At 41.3% G+C, this 17,797-nt stretch overlaps 1 protein-coding gene across 1 annotated transcript in view; it reads left to right on the top strand.

Annotated features, from left to right (window-relative positions):
• Positions 1-3,704: 3,704 nt before the first annotated feature.
• Positions 3,705-17,797, top strand: part of LOC112076242 (disks large-associated protein 3-like) — a gene marked incomplete at its 5' end in the record, with an annotated part of 22,816 nt that continues 8,723 nt past the window's right edge. Inside the window, 4 exons of the mRNA XM_070441232.1 lie at positions 3,705-3,896; positions 8,943-9,350; positions 9,477-9,571; positions 10,303-10,540. Coding sequence (XP_070297333.1) covers positions 3,705-3,896; positions 8,943-9,350; positions 9,477-9,571; positions 10,303-10,540 — 933 coding nt within the window. The remainder of the gene's footprint in view (positions 3,897-8,942; positions 9,351-9,476; positions 9,572-10,302; positions 10,541-17,797) is intronic.

Raw genomic sequence — 17,797 nt, 5'->3', positions numbered from 1 at the left:
AAGGGAACCATGTTGACATAGCACTTGTTCCAAAAGGAACCATGTTGACATTAGAACTAGTTCTAAGGAACCATGTTGACATCAGCAGCTGTTCCAAGGGAACCCTGTTGACATAGCACTGTGTCAAGGAAACTGTTTGACATAGCACATGTTCCAAAAGGAACCATGTTGACATAGCACTGTTCCAAGAACCATTGTTGACATAGCACACGTTTCCAAGGCACCAGTGTTGACATAGCACTGTTCCAAGGAACCATGTTGACATAGCACTGTTCCAAGGAACCATGTTGACATAGCACTGTTCCAAAGGAACCATGTTGACATAGCACTGTTTCCAAGAGGAACCATGTTGACATAGCACTGTTCCAAGGAACCATGTTGACATAGCACTGTTCCAAAAGTAACCATGTTGACATAGCACTGTTCCAAAAGGACGCATATAGAATAGAGAACCATTAATACAAACTCTCTGCTTCATCATCAGCCCCAAACACAACTAAAAGGTGTAATCACAATTATACATCAGAAACTCTAAATCACCATTTTGAGTTAAAGGTGACGACCAAGATGTTAGAATCACTTTCCTTAAAATGTATCCATAATGGAAAGAAAATTGCCTTTCATTAATGTGTACTCTACAAATTCAAATGATCCTATATTTTCTATTTTCTGAATAACATATTGTTAGAATGAACTGAATTMMATCTGYTTATTGGGACAGACATGAATGCCWTTCTGGACATGTGGGACAAATGTAATAAGACCAACTACAATGTACAGGCAACCAAGGCTCTCCGACATCTGATTACAACCTCATTGATGTCTGGCGAGCTCATAACCCTAAATCAAAAGAGTRCACGTCTCTATTGAAACAGGCACAAAACATTGTCCCAAATTGATTTTGTACCATTATCTACGCCTATGTAATCATAACGGTTATTTCTGCCACATTTATGAATCTCTTAAAAGAGATTTAATGCTTTAATGTTTCCTTCCAAAAACACTAAATTTCTGTGAACAATTTGAAACTTAATTGAAYGATTTCATTATGATTAACAAAACTTCAGTCGATGATCCTCAGATTTTATGGGACGCCATTAACTCTTTTATTAAAAACAATGCATCTGGCCAGTTGAAATATAGCAAACCTTTTTCTGATGTTCTCAGAGGACCGTCATTAGCATGTTTTAACCACTCCTATATAAACGGTAGATAATCAGATACTCAACCAGAAGGTCTTATTTCATTACTACTGAAACAGGATCCAAAGTGGTAAATATAAAAATTCAGTCCATTGAAATAAAATTGGAGGCCCCTTACTCTTCAGTGTTGTGATTAGGGCTGTTGCCGGGGACCGTATTACTGCCACACCGGCGGTCACGAGTCACGAAGGCCTTCAAATTCCACATGACCGTTTAGTCGCAGACCGTTTAGTCGCAGCTCTGATGCTGCTGATGATCATTAGTAGCCTACCAAACTTTCTAACTGCCTGGTACTCAGTACTCTGTTGTCCCTCTAATCACTCTGACATCAATGCAAATGTAATGGTAAATCTAATCAAACACTTCATGAGAGCCCATGAGCTCATWTTGCACAACATTTCTATAGGCTATGCAATTGCGGGTGAAAACAGAGTGATGGCCTCTAATAAAAAGATGAGGGTCCCATCAGCTTTCTATAGGCTAGACCTACTATATCTATTTCTCAATTTTCCTAGTATTAAGCACATTGCTTGTATTTACAACAGAAGTATAGCATACCTGGCTGGCATGAAAATGAATTGCAGGAATAGCATCTTCCATTCGCTATTTCAGTGCATAGATGTATTTTTTCCCGCTGCCCCTGTTTCGATACAGGTGCATGATAATGGTCCATTCTAAATCAAAACAAATTTCACACATGTATTATTTAGTATATGTAAAGACAAGATTAAATCAAGAATAGTCTGCTGGGTGACAATATTAGCCTATCACTTGTGAATKATATATTATCACTTGTGGATGATGCCCAGCATAAGAAACAATGTCTTTTTTTAGCGACTTTTTCGAATCATTGTCGCACACCTCATGTAGCCTAGCCCATAAGCCTTTATGTTTTAATAAGGTTTGTATCACAGCTAAATTGGCCAAATAACTTCTTAAAATGAAGCACATTATTCTGCTTTACAAGGGGTGTAGAGCCTAACTGGCATACGTAAGCAATGAGTGAATTTGAAGTTTGGGGGAAGATTATTTTCACCATAAAAATGCACCTTTTATAATAAAAGCATGACATGCATAATTGCGGTCACTTTTGATAATGGTGTTTTCCGCTAATGGAACATTCTTACAGCCTGCTACCGTGCACTATTGTAAAGTGGTTGTTCCACTGGATATCATAAGGTGAATGCACCAATTTGTAAGTCGCTCTGGATAAGAGCGTCTGCTAAATGACTTAAATGTAATGTAATGTAAATGTGTGTTCATTGCTGAGCATATAATGTGAAGAAATAGCCTAATCGTTTAAAAACATTTTAAGCTAAACGTTCTGATCTGTTGTGTCAGACACATTGCATAATTTTTTTTATTTTTGACGCTAGTGGTTGTCCCCGACTATGAATGATGATATGATATAATATCGATATGATATGAATATTCATTCCTTGCACAGAATCAAATAGAATAGGTCAACTTTTGTACCATGGGGGGGATAGTACAGTAGGTTGACATAGGCTAGTGCTTTTGCTGTTCGTTCGGCCTACTCATCTTATCAGCTGACGAAAAAAATCACATGAGTGAGAGATGCTTCAGATTGGACAGCTCACTCAGAGAGAAGGACACAACGCAGCACTCCGGGCCGCGAAAAGGCCTAGATTATTTTTAGGGTGCATTACGGCCACAAAGGGGATGCCGCAGTGAAATTCGAGGCATCATCATGTGCTTGTCAAATTGTGAATGAGAGACTATTATAGTGTGAATAGCCTGCACAAAAATACAAAGCAGAGCTCATGCCTTTCAAGCTACTTTTTTTCAAATCATCATTAGTCTCATCATGCAGCCTTACAATGTATTAAAAATCTAAACATATATACCAACGTTTTTCGAACAACTAAAGTTACATGAATAACTCTACATTAAGTATATAGGAGGACCTGTTTCTTTGTTAACCACTCAACACAGAATAGCAGCATGTGAACACTCCCTCAAATCGTTTGGAGAAAATATTTATATTTTATTCAGCTTTGTTCAATTGTATTCTTCATACTATAATATAATATAAAATAATGTCATGGAATTCAGGAGACAAAGGGCTGGTTTTAATTCTAGACACAGGAAAGGTAGGAAGTATACGGAGGGTACAGGGGCAAAAGAGGATGAACAGCAGAAGGGTTAATGATCTTGACCTTCTTGGATACCGGTTGGTGCTGCGGAAGCGAAGCGGCCCGGTGCGTTACTGAACCCCTCCCGGAGGTACTGGTACTCCGCGGGGCTGGTGGAGAGGTCCGGGGCAATTTCCAAGCCCCCAGGAAGATGTCCTGGGGCAGGCAGAGCTGACTTCAGTCAATCAGTGTGGCAGGACGGGCTACAGCCCGCRATGGCACCAGTAGCCCAGTCAATAGAGTGATTGTGTCGCTGGAGCCAAGAGAATCCCAATACCACGGGAACCTGCGGAGACTCAACTAGCAGGAATTGGATTGTCTCGCTGTGGTTCCCTGACACTCGTAGGTTGATGGGGTTGGTATGGTGGGGGACCCGGCCTATAGAGCGCCCGTCCATGGGAAAAGAGAGGAGTTGAGCGAGGATGCCCAGCTCGGACGCCAGGGTAACTTCCATAAGACTCACATTGGCCCCGGAGTCGATGAGTACCTGCAGAGGCTGGGACTGGTCGCCCCACAGCAGGATGGCATGGAGACGGGGGTGAGTAAGGGGAGAAAAACAATTATCTTTAAGACTCACCAGAGTACTCACTCCGACGAATGAGCTAGGTCTCTTGATGGGACAGGTAGACACATAATGACCGGCAGTACCACAATACAGACAACTCTGGGTGTCAAGTCTGTGTACGCGTTCGGCTGGAGACAGCCTAGCCCTGCCGAGCTGCATCGGCTCGGGAATAGGTGAATCGGCAGTCGTTGGAGGCTCTTGGAGGAACTCGGGTAAGCTCGGATCCTCTTGGGGATGTAGACGCCAGGGACTTCCGGAGATCACCAGATGCAAGGTGGGATTCTTGAGTGAGTGATTGGTACCGCTATCAGACCTCTTCTCCCTTCTACGTTCCCGTAACCGACCATCGATCAGGATGGTTAAAGCGATGAATGAGTCGAGATCCGTCTGTAGTTGCCGGGCTGCAAACTTAGCCTTTACTTCCTCTGATAATCCGTGGAGGATCAGGCATTGGTTGGTAATCCAGAGCAGTGTGGCAAAAGTACAGGACGGCAGGTCAGGGTCAGGGTCAGGGTCAGGTCAGGCAGAGGGGTCAAATCCGGGAAAAAGTAGAAAACAGGAACTAAGACAAGACAGGAGTAAGAGGGAAAAGGCTGGTACGTTCTACGAACAAAACAAACTGGCAACAGACAAACAGAGAACACAGGTATAAATACACAGGGGATAATGGGGAAGATGGGCGACACCTAGATTGGGGTGGAGACAAGCACAAAGACAGGTGAAACAGATTAGGGCATGACATCCTCTACACACAATACCCCATAATGACAAAGTGAAAACAGGTTTTTAGAAGAAAGGAAAAAATACTAAAAGAGAAATACCATATTTACATAAGTATTCAGACCCTTTGCTATGAGACTGCATCCTGTTTCAATTGGTCATCCTTAAGATTTTTCTGCAACTTGATTGGAGTCCACCTGTGGTAAATTAATTGATTGGACATGATTTGGAAAGGCACACACCTGTCTATATAATCGGGGATGAAAGGTCTTGGTCAGGGAGGTGACCAATAACCCGATGGTCACTCTAACAGAGCTCTAGAGTTCCTCTGTGAAGATGGGAGAACCTTCCAGAAGGACAACCATCTCTGCAGCACTCCACCAATTAGGCCAATTCTTTGTAAAAGGCACATGACAGAACGCTTGGAGTTTGCCAAAAGATACCTAAAGGACTTCTAGACCATGAGAAATAAGATTATCTGGTCTGATGAAACCAAGATTGAACTCTTTGGCCTGAATGCCAAGCGTCACGTCTGGAGAAATCCTGGCACCATCCCTACGGTGAAGCATKGTGGYGGCCGCATCATGCTATCGGGATGTTTTTCACTGGCAGGGACTGGGAGACTAGTCAGGATCGAGGGAAAGATGAACAGAGCAAAGTACAGAGAGATCCTTGATGAAATCCTGCTCCAGAGCACTCAAGACCTCAGACTGTGGCGAAGGTTCACCTTCCAACAGGATAATGACCCTAAGCACACAGCCAAGACAACGCAGAAGTGGTTTTGGGACAAGTCTCTGAATGCCCTTGAGTGACCCAGCCAGAGCCTGGACTTGAACCCGATCGAACATCTCTGGAGAGACCTGAAAATAGCTGTGAAGCGACGCTCCCCATCCAACCTGACATAACTTGAGAGAATCTGCAGAGAAGAATGGGAGAAACTCCCCAAATACAGGGGTGCCAAGCTTGTAGCGTCATACCCAAGAATACTTGAGGCTGTAATTGCTGCCAAAGGTGCTTCAACAAAGTACTGAGTAAAGGGTCTTAAATGGAAGAAAGACGGGAAATTAAACACAGATTTAAAAAAAAAAAAAAATCACTTCCGGGTAAGATTTCCTCAGGTTTTCGCCTGCAAAATCAGTTTTGTTATACTCACAGACAATATTTTGACAGTTTTGGAAACTGTGGAGTGTTTTCTATCCTAATCTGTAAATTATATGCATATTCTACGATCTGGACCTGAGAAATAGTCCGTTTACCTTGGGAAAGTTATTTTWAAAAAAWAATAATAATCTGACCCCTAGCGTCAAGAAGTTAATACATATGTAAATATGAATGTGTTTTTATTTGTAGTACATTTGCACAAATTTCTAAAAACCTGTTTTTGTTTAGTCATTATATGGTATTGTAGATTGATTAGGGGAAATGTATTTAAATCCATTTTTGAATAATGCTGTAACGTAACAAAATGTGAAAAAAGTCAAGGGATCTGAATATCCAAACGCACTGTTTCGATTTATTATGGATCAAAATGTTAACAAATAAAATCAGATCCAACAATAACATCAAGGGGTTTTTAAATCCAGGGCTTTAAAAACAAAGGTGTCATTGTACGCTGATGATTCATGTTTTCTTTTAAATCCACAATCTGAATCGTTCCACAGCCCCATAGAGGATCTAGATACTTTTTCTAACCTCTCTGGATTAAATCCGAATTATGATCAGTTACTTAACTATATTACGTATTTGGATCAGTAAAAAATACAACTTTTACGGTGAAGTGGACATGCTCAGTATTAATTTCCAGAAAGAAAGAAATCATTTCACTACAATACATTTTAGTAGACGGTTAAAGAAAATAGATAAGATCTTTCTACCATGTAAAGGACAATACCTGTCTATTTATGGRAAAAAATCATWTCCCAGTTTACCTATTTACTTCTGGCCCTGACTACACCTAACAACTTGTTTTTTAAATGATACGAGCAAAACATATTCCACTTTATTTGGAACGGCAAGCCAGACTAAATTAAACAGGCCTATTTATATAATGAATATGAAATCGGAGGGCAGAAATTATTAAATATTAAAGCACTAGGCCATTATGACCTCACTAAAGGTTTCAGTCATACAGAAGTTCTACTTCAATCTGAACTGGTTCTCTAGTAGATTAGTAAGAATGACTCACTCCGTGTTCAAGAATGACCTTTTTCCCCTTTATTCAGATTACAACCTCTCCCTTTCTTCAGATTACAACCTCTCCCTTTATTCAGATTACAACCTCTCCCTTTATTCAGATTACAACCTCTCCCTGTTATAGATACGACACCTCGTCGCATTTCGGTTATTTTGAAAAAGGAAATTGCATCTCCCCTAAATATTGCATATTCTTAAAACAACTCCATAAAAAGCATGTTTGTAATTAGTGGAGTAATGTACACATGCAGCTAATAAGAAATGTATGGACATGTCTGCTCTGTACAAAATGTGTTATTCTAGAATTCTGTTGTTGCTCTCAGATCTTTAGGGGTTTATGGGTTAAATGTGGAAGACACATTTCAGTGAATACATTGTTGGACGCTGAACGACCCCCCCTCGCCCCCCCCCCCCCCATCCCTTCCTAATGGGTCACCTGGTCTAAAGTGGTTAGTTAAAAATAACGATTAACTTCAGATACATTTTGTCATCTATTGAATATCTGACATATAATCAGAACTAAAAGCTCTTGGGAGTTTCATATATCAACGGCAGAAAAAGCTTTTGATAGACTAGAATGGTAATCTCTTGACAGACTAGAATGGTCATATCTCTTGACAGACAAGAATGTTCATATCTTTTGATAGACTAGAATGGTCATATCTTTTGATAGACAGAATGTCATATCTCTTGACAGACTAGAATGGTCATATCTTTTGATTGACTAGAATGGTCATCTTTTGTGATTGGACTAGAGATGGTCATATCTCTTTGAGACTAGACTAGAATGGTCATATCTCTTGATAGACTGTAGAAGGTTCATCTATCTCTTGACAGACTAGAATGGTCATATCTCTTGATAGACTAGAGATGGATCATATCTCTTGATAGACTAGCAAATGGCATATCTCTTGATAGACTAGAATGGTCAATCTCTGACAGACTAGAAGTGTCATATCTCTGACAGACTGAGAATGGTCATCTCTTGACAGACTAGAATGGTCAATATCTCTTGATAGACTAGAATGGTCATATCTCTTGACAGACTAGAATTGTCATATCTCTTGACCAGACTAGAATGTCATATCTCTTGATAGCACTAGATATGGTCATATATCTCTTGACAGACTAGAATGGTCATATCTCTTGATAGACTAGAATGGTCATATCTCTTGACAAGACTAATATGGTCATATTCTTGACAACTAGAATGTCTATATCTTTGATAGACTAGAATGCAATCTCTTATAGACTAGAATGGTCATATCTTTGACATGGAGAATGGTCAATCTCTTGACAGACTAGAAATGTCATATCTCTGGTCGGTACTATATGTACATATATGTCCTATATCCAATCTCTCAGCCATTAAAATAACATAACTATTAGTAGCAGAAAGGTGATCCATCTATCCTCTGCTATTTCATTGTCTTTGGAGCCCCTGGCCCAGGCAATTCAACAATCGAAAGAAATCATATCTCTCAATTCGTTTTATTATACGATATTTTACTATATCTAGACAACATATCCAATCCCTCCCAAAAGCTCTGCAGATCATAGACAAATTCAGCTCCATCTCAAGTTCTGAACTGATCTAACGAAACAGCCTTACTGTCCTCTCAGGATCCCGATGGAGGACTCTGTCTCTACTTTGTGAATCACAACGTTTCCCGTTTTTAATATTTGGGAATAGATTAGTTCCTTAGATGAACCATGCCAGTAGATGGAAGATGGCAATAGTGTCTATTGAACTGTACAGATAATTCCTGCATGATGAAATATAATCCCCTCCAACTACATCATGTATCTCCTGTCTGTCTCTGTAGTTGTGGTGTCTGGTCAGACCTCCAGAGATCCACTCCAACAACATCATGTATCTCCTGTCCGTCCTCTGTAGTTGTGGTGTCTGGTCAGACCTCCAGGATCCACTCCACTACATCATGTATCTCCTGTCTGTCTCTGTAGTTGTGGTTCTGGTCAGACCTCCAGAGGATCCAGTCCAACTACATCATGTATCTCCTGTCTGTCTCTGTAGTTGTGGTGTCTGGTCAGACCTCCAGAGGATCCAGTCCAACTACATCATGTATCTCCGTTCTGTCTCTGTAGTTGCGGTGTCTGGTCAGACGGTCCAGGGAAAGGAGTTACTACACAGGACCAGGACACGGCCGCTCCCGCCAGCACTCCAACTCAGCCGAGAGCCTGGATGGGGTCCCCCGGTGGGGCAGGGAGCTTGTACTCTATGGAGGGGGAGGACAGGGGCCCCCCAGAGTAAAACATAGCGGCTCCGCTGATAGTCTCTTGGAGGGGCCCAGGGGAAAGGAGAGGGGGGAGAGGGATGTGGGACGGGCAGGGGGAAGTCTGGGGAAGTCTGCCTCCCTCTCACAGAACAGTATGGTGATGAGTAAGATGGGAGGAGGAGGAGGAAGAGGAGGAGGAGGAGGAGGAGGAGGAGGACAGGAGGAGAATAAGACGGAGAGAAGAGGAAGGAATTGGAGGCCTTCTATCGCTGTACAGGTAAGTGAGGTATTTTTTTACATGTCAATTTGTTTAAATAAATTTAATTTATTTCATATGTGTATATGTGTATTTGAGTGTTTTTTAAATTAGTCAATCTGACCTTTGACCCTGTGTGTGCGTCAGGTGGACAGCTCGGAGACCCTGTCAGACTCGGACCCGGATGGCAAGGCTCTGAGAGAGGTTCACTCTATAGGGGTGCAGGTGGAGGAGGACAAGAGGTAGTGTTATAACACCATTTATAACACTCATATGAACACTCATATGAACAGTCATTATAGGTTTATAGCAGGCATCACGATGTTTCCACTGTAAGAGGAAAGATGGTGGGTATTGTACGAAAAATAATTATCTCTCTCTCTCGCTCTCGCTCTTCTCTCTCTCTCTTCTCTCTCTCTCTGTCTGTGTCTCTCTCTCTTCACTTCTCTCCCTCTCTCTTCTCGCTCTGTCTCGGTCTCTCTCTCTCTCTCTTCACTTCTCTCTCTTTCTCTTTCGCTCTCTCTCTCTCTCTCTCTCACTCTCTTCACTTCTCTCTCTCTCTCTTCACTTCTTTCTCTCTCTCTCTCTCTCGCTCTCTCTCTTCTCCCCTTTCTGATGTAGTACGTGTGACTCTGTGACTCAGACTTCCTCCTCTATTTCTCTCGCTGTGTGTATGTGTGTGGGGGGGTGCAGGGTATTAACAGGTGTACCACCCGCCTGAGCTGTGGAGTTTGTGTGTCGGTGTTAATTAGGGCCGGGGTTACGTTATGCGTGAAAGCCCAGTCCTACGTGTTATACCCAGTAGTCATGGTTACACGCAGTTATTATCGAAGTTGAAACTGACAAAGGAAAAACTCCCTCAATCTCCCACATCTTATCTCTGTCTGTCTCTGCATGAGTAGTATTAGTCTGTGTGTATTTACATTAGATACATCCCAACCCTCCTCCCCTCCTTCCTCTCCTCTCCTCCCAGACGTGCTCGGTTCAAGCRATCCAACAGCGTGACSGCCAGCGTCCAGGCAGACCTGGATCCAGCGGGGGGTTTCTCAGGCCTCACCTTCGCTGTTCCTACCCAGGAGAAGAGCCTCCAGTTCCCAGGCCTCACCTTCGCTGTTCCTACCCAGGAGAAGAGCCCCCAGTTCGGCTGCTCCTTCCAGAGACACTCCTCAGAGCCTGAGTCAGCCGACCAGTACGCAGAGTACCACCGCACGGTCAGTAGTTGGGTTGGGTAGTTAGTTGTTTAGTTAGCCGTTAGTTAGGTTATTAGTTAGTTAGTTAGTTAGGTTGTTAGGTAGTTATGTAGTTAGGTAGTTAGTTAGTTAGTTAGTTAGGTTGTTAGGTAGTTACTTAGTTACTTAGTTACTTAGTTACTTTGTTAGGTAGTTAGTTAGGTAGTTAGTTGTTTAGTTAGCCGTTAGTTAGGTTGTTAGGTAGTTAGTTAGTTAGTTAGTTAGTTMGGTTATTAGGTTGTTAGGTAGTTAGTTAGTTAGGTTGTTAGGTTGTTAGGTAGGTAGTTAGTTAGGTTGTTGTTTAGTTATTTAGTTAGTTAGTTATGTTATTATATTACTGGTAGTTAGTTAGTTTCGGTTATTGGGTTGTTAGTTAGTTATTTAGTTAGTTAGTTAGTTAGGTTTTAGGTTGTTAGTTAGTTATTTAGTTAGTTAATTAGTTAGTTAGGTTGTTAGGTTGTTAGGTTAGGTAGTTAGTTAGGTTGTTAGTTAGTTATTTAGTTTAGTAGTTAGTTTTATGTTATTTAAATTCTGGGTAGTTAGTTGTTAGTTTATTAGGTTGTTGGTAGTTATTTAGGTAATTAGTTAGTTAGTTCGGTTATTGGGTTGTTAGTTAGTTATTTAGTTAGTTAGTTAATTAGTTTATTAGGTGTTAGGTATTATTTAGGTAATTAGTTAGTTAGTTCGGTTATTAGGTTGTTAGGTAGTTAGTTAGTTAGGTTATTAGGTTGTTAGGTAGTTAGTTAGTTAGTTAGTTCGGTTATAGGTTTGTTAGTTAGTTAGTCGGGTTATTAGGTTGTTAGGTAGTTAGTTAGTTAGTTCGGGTTATTAGGTTGTTAGTGTTTTGTTAGTTAGTTAGTTAGGTTATTAGGTTGTTAGGTAGTTAGTTAGTTAGTTTGTTATTAGGTTTGTTAGGTAGTATTAGTTTAGTTAGTTATTAGGTTGTTAGGTAGTTAGTAGGTTTATTTTAGTTGTTAGGTAGTTAGTTAGTTAGTTAGTTAGTTAGGTTATTAGGTTTGTTAGGTAGTTATTAGTTTAGTTAGGTTATTAGGTTGTTAGGTAGTTAGTTAGTTAGTTAGTTAGGTTATTAGGTTGTTAGGTAAGTTAGTTAGTTAGTTATTAGGTTGTTCGGTAGTTTAGTTAGGTTATTAGGTTGTTAAGTAGTTAGTTAGGTATTAGGTTGATAGGTAGTTAGTTAGTTAGGTTATTAGGTTGTTAGGTAGTTAGTTAGGTTATGGTTGTTAGGTAGTTAGTTAGGTTATTGGTTGATAGGTAGTTAGTTAGTCGGGTTATTAGGTTGTTTAGGTAGTTAGTTATTTAGTTCGGGTTATTAGGTTGTTAGGTAGTTAGTTAGTTCGGTTATTAGGTTGTTAGGTAGTTAGTTAGTTAGTTAGTTAGTTAGTTAGTTAGTTAGTTAGTTAGTTAGTTCGGTTATTAGGTTGTTAGGTAGTTAGTTAGTTAGGTTATTAGGTTGTTAGGTAGTTAGTTAGTTCGGTTATTAGGTTGTTAGGTAGTTGGTAGTTAGGTAGTTAGTTAGTTCGGTTATTAGGTTGTTAGGTTGTTAGGTAGTTAGTTAGTTAGTTAGGTTGTTAGGTAGTTAGTTAGTTTAGTTAGTTAGTTAGTTAGTTAGTTAGTTAGTTAGTTAGTTCGGGTTATTAGGTTTTTAGTTAGTTAGTTAGTTAGTTAGGTTATTAGGTTGTTAGGTAGTTAGTTAGTTAGTTCGGGTTATTAGGTTGTTAGGTAGTTAGTTAGTTAGTTCGGGTTATTAGGTTGTTAGGTAGTTAGTTAGGTAGGTACGTAAGTAGTTAGCTTAGTTAGCAGTTATTTGATTATTTAGTTAGTTAGTTAGGTTGTAAGGTAGGTAGGTAGGTAGGTAGGTAGGTAGGTAGGTAGGTAGGTAGGTAGGTAGGTAGGTAGGAAGGTAGCTCGCTAGCTCGGTCGGTCGGTCGGTCGGTACGTAGGTTAATATAATATGACACTAGTCTGGTAACTTTGTGTCTGCTTTATGCTTATTCGTTTTTACATCATTGAGGACTTATCTACTTCCTGTCCTCTTCATCCCCATTGGGACTTCATTACATCATTAAAGGGTTTATCTACTTCCTGTCCCTTCATCCCATTGGGACTTCATTACATCATTAAAGGGTTTATCTACTTCCTGTCCTCTTCATCCCCATTGGGACTTCATTACATCATTAAAGGGTTTATCTACTTCCTGTCCTCTTCATCCCCATTGGGACTTCATTACATAATGAACTCTCTCCATTCTCCCTAATAAAGAACAGCAAGTTACAATCTTCACTTAAAGTATCCACTCCGTTTTAGCCAAGGGACTGCCGTACATTTTTTATAATGAGGGATACCTGAAGAGAATCGGATCTCTCTGAAATGAAAATGGATGTCCCCCCCTTCAATAAAATATATTTTTACACGACCCTCCCTGAACACGACCCTCCCCTATACCCCAAAACAATTATTAAAACATAAAGTGATAGCGGAGAACATGTCTACCGTTACCTACTCCTAGGAGAGACCAGAGACTTAGATATGCAGTTTAAGAAACCTGTTCTTTTGTTTTTTTGTAAAGAATGACATGGCTATTATTAAAAAAAGAGATCGTTGTTTTCTTATCCTTTAATTAACTAGGCAAGTCAGTTAAGAACAAAATCTTTATTTACAATGACCGGCCTAGGAACAGTGGGTTAACTGCCTTGGTCAGGGACAGAACGACAGATTTTTTTTGACCTTGTCAGCTCGGGGTTTTCTATTTAGCAACCTTTTGGTTATTGGCTCAACGCTCTAGCCACTAGGCTACCTGCCGCCTCTACACTACCCTAGGATACCTGCCGCCTCTACACTCTAACCACTAGGCTACCCTGCCGCCTCTACATTCTAACACTAGGCTACCTGCCGCCTCTACACTCTAACCACTAGGCTACCTTCCGCCTCTACACTCTAACCACTAGGATACCTGCCGCCTCTACACTCTAACCACTAGGCTACCTGCCGCCTCTACACTCTAACCACTAGGCTACCTGCCGCCTCTCCACTCTAACCACTAGGCTACCTCCCGCCTCTACACTCTAACCACTAGGCTACCTGCGCCTCTACACTCTAACCACTAGGATACCTGCCGCCTCTACACTCTAACCACTAGGCTACCTGCCGCCTCTCCACTCTAACCACTAGGCTACCTCCGCCTCTACACTCTAACCACTAGCGCTACCTGCCGCCTCTCCACTTAACCACTAGGCTACCTCCCGCCTCTACACTCTAACCACCTGGATACCTGCCGCCTCTACACTCTAACCACTAGGCCGCTCCAGTTTAAGTCTGGAATAGTGCTAAAGTTTTCTATCAAATGTAAAAATGGAGTTCAACAGCTCCATCAAATTACAACTCAGCAGCCACATATCATCAGGAGGCCTATATGCACTTGTACTTTATTTTGGGGGGGGATTATCATTTTTTAATTTATTCTAATTTATTCCATGATATTGTGTTAGAAAATAGATGTATGTTGACTGTGATTAGGATATGGGAAATAAGAGCATCTGCTATGCTAAATTAACACCTGTTGCTCCTGATTGGTTAAGAGTTAGTATGTAACAGCCTGTTTCTCCTGATTGGTTAAGAGTTAGTATGTAACAGCCTGTTGCTCCTGATTGGTTAAGAGTTAGTATGTAAACCCTGTTCTCCTGATTGGTTAAGAGTTAGTATGTAACAGCCTGTTGCTCCTGATTGGTTAAGAGTTAGTATGTAACAGCCTGTTGCTCCTGATTGGTTAAGAGTTAGTATGTAACAGCTGTTCTCCTGATTGGTTAAGAATTATATGTAACAGCTTTTGCTCCTGATTGGTTAAGAGTTAGTATGTAACAGGCTGTTGCTCCTGATTGGTTAGAGTTAGTATGTAACAGCCTGTTGCTCCTGATTGGTTAAGAGTTAGTATGTAACAGCCTGTTGCTCCTGATTGGTTAAGAGTTAGTATGTAACAGCCTTTTGCTCCTGATTGGTTAAGAGTTAGTATGTAACAGCCTGTTGCGGAGCTCCCTCACTTTTCTCATGTGAAATACACCAGGGTGCACGATAAATGATTCTTGGAAAAATCTTTTCTGATTAATTCAAAGTATATTATATTTTAGGCCTAATTACCACTAAAATGAAATTAAAAAGAATGACAACTGAATCAATATGTAGACTATAGCAGGTAAATGGTGGTTTCTTTCCCTTTATTCTTTCTCTATGGCAATGGCACGAGTGATGAACTGTAGGCGTGTGTGCAGAGAATACCACAGACGGACAACTCTACCAGGTTTGCCTACAACGGATGTCTTCAAAAACAATCTTGTACGATGTACTTGAWCTCGCAACCCTACTGTTTCGAGTGCTTAGCTTACAGAAACGTACCACCTCTATTACGTATGCAGACACACCGATTTCCCCCCCCCCCCCGGCGCACATAAACCTTATCATCTCACCAACGAGATCTAGGATCCAAATTCACCGTGTTGTCTGCCTTGATGTTCATAAAACACCACGGATCCCATTGCTCCTGTGGAACCGCAGTAACGATATGTGACCACTGCTGTCCGTTCAGCAGCACGATTCAAAGGGCACTCAAGTCACTCAAAGAAATAAACCTCATCAAGATGTTGCCGTTATATAATAGTCCTATTCATCACTTGGTATTCGTAGAAATATAAGATTATCTTTTCTCACAATGGTGCTGAATTTAGTAAAGTTAGAGCAAAGCTGAATCAATGTCTCGGCAAAATCACACAGTGATTCATTTTGTACTTTACATAGCAGAGACAAATATAATAGCATACTGTGCATTCAGAAATTATTCAGACCCCTTGACTTTTTCCACATTTTGTTACGTTACAKMCTTATTCTAAAATKGATTAAATATTTTTTTTCCCCTGATCAATCTACACACAATACTCCATAATAACAAAGTAAAAACAGGTTTTTAGTCATGTTTGCTAATGTATTACAAATATATAACACAAATATCTTATTTACATAAGTACCCAGACCCTTTGCTATGAGACTCGAAATTAAAGCTCTGGTGCATCCTGTTTACATTGATCATCSTTGAGATGWTTCTACAACTTGATTGGAGTCCACCTGTGGTAAATTCAATTGATTTGACATGCTTTGGAAAGGCACACACCTGTCTATATAAGGTCCCACAGTTGATGGTGCATGTCAGAGCAAAAACCAAGCCATGAGGTTGAAGGAATTTTCCGACGACCTCTGCGACAGGATTGTGTCGAGGCACAGATCTGGGGGAAGGGTACGCAAAAAATGTCTGCAGCATTGAAGGTCCCCAAGAACACAGTGGCCTCCATCATTCTTAAATTGAACCACTTAGACTCTTCCTAGAGCTGGCCGTCCGGCCAAACTGAGCAATCGAGGGCCTAGGTCAGGGAGGTGACCAAGAACTCGATGGTCACTCTGACAGAGCTCTAGAGTTCCTCTGTGGAGATGGGAGAACCTTCCAGAAGGACAACCATCTCTGCAGCACTCCACCAATCAGGCCTTTGTGGTAGAGTGGCTAGACGCAAGCCACTCCTCAGTAAAAGGCACATGACAGCCGGCTTGGAGTTTGCCAAAAGGCACCTAAAGACTCTCAGAACATGAGAAACAAGATTCTCTGATCTGATGAAAGAAAGATTGAACTCTTTGGCCCTGAATGCCAAATGTCACATCTGGAGGAAACCAGGCACCATCCCTACGGTGAAGCATGGTGGTGGCAGCATCATGCTGTGGGAATGTTTTTCAGCGGCAGGGACTGGGAGACTAGTCAGGATGGAGGGAAAGTTGAACGGAGCAATGTACAGAGATCCTTGATGAAAACCTGCTCCAGAGCGCTCAGGACCTCAGACAGGGGGCAAAGGTTCGCCTTCCAACAGGACAACAACCCTAAGCACACAGCCTAGACAATGCAGGAGTGGCTTCGGGACAAGTCTCTGACTGTCCTTGAGTGGCCCCACCAGAGCCGGCACTTGAACCCGATCAAACATCTCTGGAGAGACCTGAAAATAGTTGTGCAGCAACGCTCCCCATCCAACCTGACAGAGCTTGAGAGGATCTGCAGAGAAGAATGGGAGAAACTCCCCAAATACAGGCGTGCCAAGCTTGTAGCGTCATACCCAAGAAGACTGGAGGCTGTAATCACTGCCAAAGGTGCTTCAACAAAGTACTGAGTAATGGGTCTGAATACTTATGTAAATGTGATATTTCAGGAGGGGTTTTAATGTCCAAACATTTCTAGAAACATGTTTTTGCTTTGTCACTCTGGGGTATTGTGTGTAGATTGATGAGGGAAACAAACAATTCAGTTATTTTTAGAACAAGGCTGTAAAAAGTCAAGGGGTATGGAAACTTTCCGAATGTACTGTATAGGTCTACTGTAGCATACTGTAGTGGTACTGTATAGACCTACTGCAGCATACTGTAGTGGTACTGTATATACCTACTGTAGTGGTACTGTATATACCTACTGTAGAACTTACAGTATGCTAGAGTAGGCCTATACAGTATGCTACAGTAGGCCTATACAGTACCACTACAGTATGCTACAGTAGACCCATACAGTTGCTACAGTAGGCCTATACAGCACCACTACAGTAGGTCTATACAGTACCACTACAGTATGCTACAGTAGGTCTATACAGTATGCTACAGTAGGTCTATACAGTACCACTACAGTATGCTACAGTAGGTCTTACAGACACTTACAGTAGGTCTATACAGTACCACAGTGTGCTACATGGTCTATACAGTACCACTACAGTATGTTACAGTAGATCTACACAGTACCACTACAGTATGCTACAGTAGGTCTATACAGTATGCTACAGTAGGTCTATACAGTACCACTACAGTATGCTACAGTAGGTCTATACAGTACCACTACAGTAGGTCTATACAGTCCACAGTGTGTACAGTAGGTCTATACTGTACCACTACAGTATGCTACAGTAGGCCTATACAGTACCACTACAGTATGCTAGAGTAGGCCTATACAGTATGCTACAGTAGGCCTATACAGTACCACTACAGTATACTACAGTAGACCCATACAGTATGCTACAGTAGGCCTATACAGCACCACTACAGTAGGTCTATACAGTACCACTACAGTATGCTACAGTAGGCCTATACAGCACCAACTACAGTAGGTCTATACAGTACCACTACAGTATGCTGCAGTAGGTCTATAACAGTCCA

This window comes from Salvelinus sp. IW2-2015, unplaced genomic scaffold (assembly GCF_002910315.2).
Source record: "Salvelinus sp. IW2-2015 unplaced genomic scaffold, ASM291031v2 Un_scaffold3640, whole genome shotgun sequence".
Classification (NCBI taxonomy): Eukaryota; Metazoa; Chordata; class Actinopteri; order Salmoniformes; family Salmonidae; genus Salvelinus; species Salvelinus sp. IW2-2015.
Note: the sequence above shows the minus strand (reverse complement) of the source record. Positions and strands in the feature narration are given on the sequence as shown.